Source organism: Petaurus breviceps, unplaced genomic scaffold (assembly GCF_028583685.1).
Source record: "Petaurus breviceps papuanus isolate PSGF00001 unplaced genomic scaffold, PetGlider_PUasm1.0 287, whole genome shotgun sequence".
In the NCBI taxonomy this organism is placed as follows: domain Eukaryota; kingdom Metazoa; phylum Chordata; class Mammalia; order Diprotodontia; family Petauridae; genus Petaurus; species Petaurus breviceps.
The window spans coordinates 159,695-162,796 of NW_027186029.1; the positions used below are offsets into that span (position 1 = coordinate 159,695).

At 60.9% G+C, this 3,102-nt stretch overlaps 1 protein-coding gene and 1 pseudogene across 1 annotated transcript in view; both read right to left on the bottom strand.

Annotated features, from left to right (window-relative positions):
• LOC138167675 (zinc finger protein 850-like) overlaps positions 1-3,102 on the bottom strand; it is a 762,790-nt pseudogene that overhangs the window by 71,891 nt on the left and 687,797 nt on the right.
• Positions 1-3,102, bottom strand: part of SMARCB1 (SWI/SNF related BAF chromatin remodeling complex subunit B1) — an 11,031-nt gene that overhangs the window by 7,626 nt on the left and 303 nt on the right. Inside the window, exons 2-5 of the mRNA XM_069096697.1 lie at positions 2,412-2,566; positions 1,622-1,751; positions 349-486; positions 1-7 (exon numbers count right to left, since the gene is read on the bottom strand). The exon at positions 1-7 is cut by the window's left edge and continues 109 nt beyond it. Coding sequence (XP_068952798.1) covers positions 1-7; positions 349-486; positions 1,622-1,751; positions 2,412-2,566 — 430 coding nt within the window. The remainder of the gene's footprint in view (positions 8-348; positions 487-1,621; positions 1,752-2,411; positions 2,567-3,102) is intronic.

Sequence of the window (3,102 nt, forward strand, 5' to 3'; positions counted from 1 at the left end):
GCATCTGCTGCCCCTGGCGGGAGATCCCACAGGCAGAGGACTCGGAGAAGCCCCGACACCCCCGTCACCGCCGCCTCAGTCTCCCCGGCTGCACAACAGAGATCACAACACGGGTGCTACCTTATTCCTGCTTCCTTATACCCGGTCTCCTCATCACAACAGGCCTGCTATGAAGACCAAGTAAGACAAGCCATCGAGGGCTCGAGGCGGTCCAGCCTCAGACACTCCCTAGCAGGGAGGGCAGCCTGCCTCAGTTTCCTCATCCATATAATGGGGATCATAACTGCAACAACTCCCCGTGTGGTCGTGAGGCCCCACGCCCGCCGGCCACGGCCACCCAAGGCTCACCAGAGCGGAAAGGTCCTCTTCTTGTCCCTGCCCATGCGGTTCCTATTGATGGTGGTGGAACAGGGCACGGCATCGAGATGGTGGGAGCTGTTCGGCAATGTAGGCACCCACTGGTTGTTCCTCTTGGCCTTCTGCTCCCTGGAGGAGGGGGGATGGGGGATGGGGAGGGAGGAAAGGAGGGGGGGATGGTTGAAGGAGCAAAGTAAGCAAAGTAATTATGATGAGTAACATCATACAAACCAAGGCCCCGGCTCAGTGTGACCTCTCCATTACCCTGAGCCGTTTGGGCACAGGGATCCTGAGAACCTGAGGGCTGCTCCTGTCCTGGGACCCCGGCCAGGTCCTTGAGAAGAGATATGATAATGGCCCAACTCCTGGAACTGGCCATCCCAAGGAAACCTCGCTCTTGGGGGGGGCCTTGGAGGGATTGGCCTCCCTCCCCGGCCTCACACCCCACACGATGCCTGCTAGAAACACCTGGCGGGCAGCATGCCCTCTTTGTTCTCAGCACTACTTAAACTGTCAGATCCAGACCCCAAATTGGAATCTCACCCACGGAGGAGACGTCCTGCCCGGGACCCTCCCGTGTGGGACCCTGACGGCTGTGCCAGGCTTCCCCAGCGTGTGTGGTCAGGTGTTGGAGCTTCCCAGTAACGGTGATGCTTGTAAACATATATACCCACCATTAATCAGGGTTGTTCTTGTTTCACTATGCCTAAGCCTTTTACTCTCTTATCTCTGGTTTCCATCCCATTCACCTATGTTCTAAGTAAGTTATATTGGATCTTTGGAAGGGCTGAGTGTTCTGTTCATGCAAATCCTGAACCTCCCCAATCAGACAATGGTGAGGAAAAGAGGGAAAGGGGAGGGGGGAGGGGAGGAGGAGGGGGAAGGAGAAGGGGGGGGGGGGGGGGGGAAGGAGGGGAGGAAGAGGAGGAAGGCAAAGAGTAGCGGGTGGGGGCCTGGGGCCCCAAGACACAGGGGGCCCAGGCTGGAGGTAGAAGTGGGGAGGGAGGAGCCAGGAACCTGCCCCACCCAGGAGGCCCAGAGGAGGTCACTGGGGCAGGCCAGGACGCCCCCTTGGCTGACAGAGGAACCAGCCGGCTCCCCGAGCTGCTTGGGATGTGCCCTCTGGCCCCTGTGCTGCTCTCGGCCTTCAAGGCTGCACCCTCCTCCCTCGCACGCCAAGGGGGGGGTCTGGTGACCCGAAGCGTGCCAGCCCTGGCAGGGCCCACCTGCTGCTGCTGGGGCACCCCCCACGAGGCGCTGTCACCTGAGATAGGTGGGAGGCTCCGTGCTGATGGACACGGCCTTGTACTTCTCATCGTTCCCATCGAGTATCTCCTCGACTTCGGAGGCTTTTAACAGGGTCACGCTGGTGGCCAGGGTGGTGTAGCCATGATCTAAACCCAAAAAGACATGCATTGTCACACAGGATGCCACAGCTGGGGGACTGAGAAGGTGCATCCAGGCGGGCATGCACGCCGGAGGCAGGACCGCGGGGCGTCAACCCTCGTCCTGGGGATGGTGGGTCCAAAGGAACCCGCCCCCCCCCCGCCCTAGGGGCTCTCCCAGAAGCGGCCCCACGATCAGCGCCTTGACACACGAAGGAGGCCAAGTGGGGTCTGAGGGAGAGCCTCCCCTGGATGGGAGGAGGGAACAAAAAGCCAGGCAGACTTCTGGATGGAAGATTGGCTCCTGCGCCCCCCCCCCCCCCCCCCCCCCCCCCCCCCCCCTCCCCCCGCCCCCCCCCCCCCCAAGCACAGGCATGCCATGCCATGACATGCGTCCGAGCCCGGCGCGGTTGGCGACTCGAGCCTCCCCAAGCGCGCCGTGGGCTGCATCCAGTCACCAGGTACGTCGACATGCCCACAGCCACACGGGAAAGCCTCTGAGCTCTCCTAAAACGCTTTACGGACCAAGGCGTCTTCACAGCCCCGGCCCTGCGTCCACCCGGCCCGCCGCCCCCCAGCCTGTGAAGACGCCCCCACGGCCCTAAAACGCTTTATCATCTCTCTCGAGGCAGTTTGGAAACAGGCTTACAAACCCTTGTGAAGACGCACCCTTCGCGCTAGGTTTGGATTTTTTACCATGTGATGACGCCACAATTTTCTTCCTCTCCTCCACGGTGGCGAGGCGCCTCCAAAGGGAGGGGTACCTCTTGTACAGAGACCCCCGGAACATGCGCAAGTAGTTCCCCACCTGCCGGGAAGAGACAGAGTCAGAGCCGGAGCCGGAGGGCGAGATGGGGAGATGGAGACGGGGAGAGAAGGGGGGGACTGAGATGATGGAGACGGGGAGAGAAGGGGAGACTGAGATGATGGAGACAGAGACAGGGAGAGAGAGACAGAGAGACGGAGACAGATGATGGAGACGGGGAGAGAAGGGGAGACTGAGATGATGGAGACAGAGACAGGGAGAGAAGGGGAGACTGAGATGATGGAGATGGAGAGAGAGAGACAGAGAGACGGAGACAGAGATGATGGAGACAGGGAGAAAGAGAGACGGAGACAGGGAGAGAGACGGGGGAGAGAAGGGGAGACAGAGATGATGGAGACAGAGACAGGAAGAGAGAGACAGAGATGATGGAGACGGGGAGAGAAGGGGAGACAGAGATGATGGAGACAGAGACAGGAAGAGAGAGACAGAGAGACGGAGACAGAGATGACGGAGGCAGGCACAAGGACGCGGTCACTGCCCCCCACGCCGCCTAGCAGTGATTAGGCGCCCACTGCATGCCGGGCGCAGGGGCCA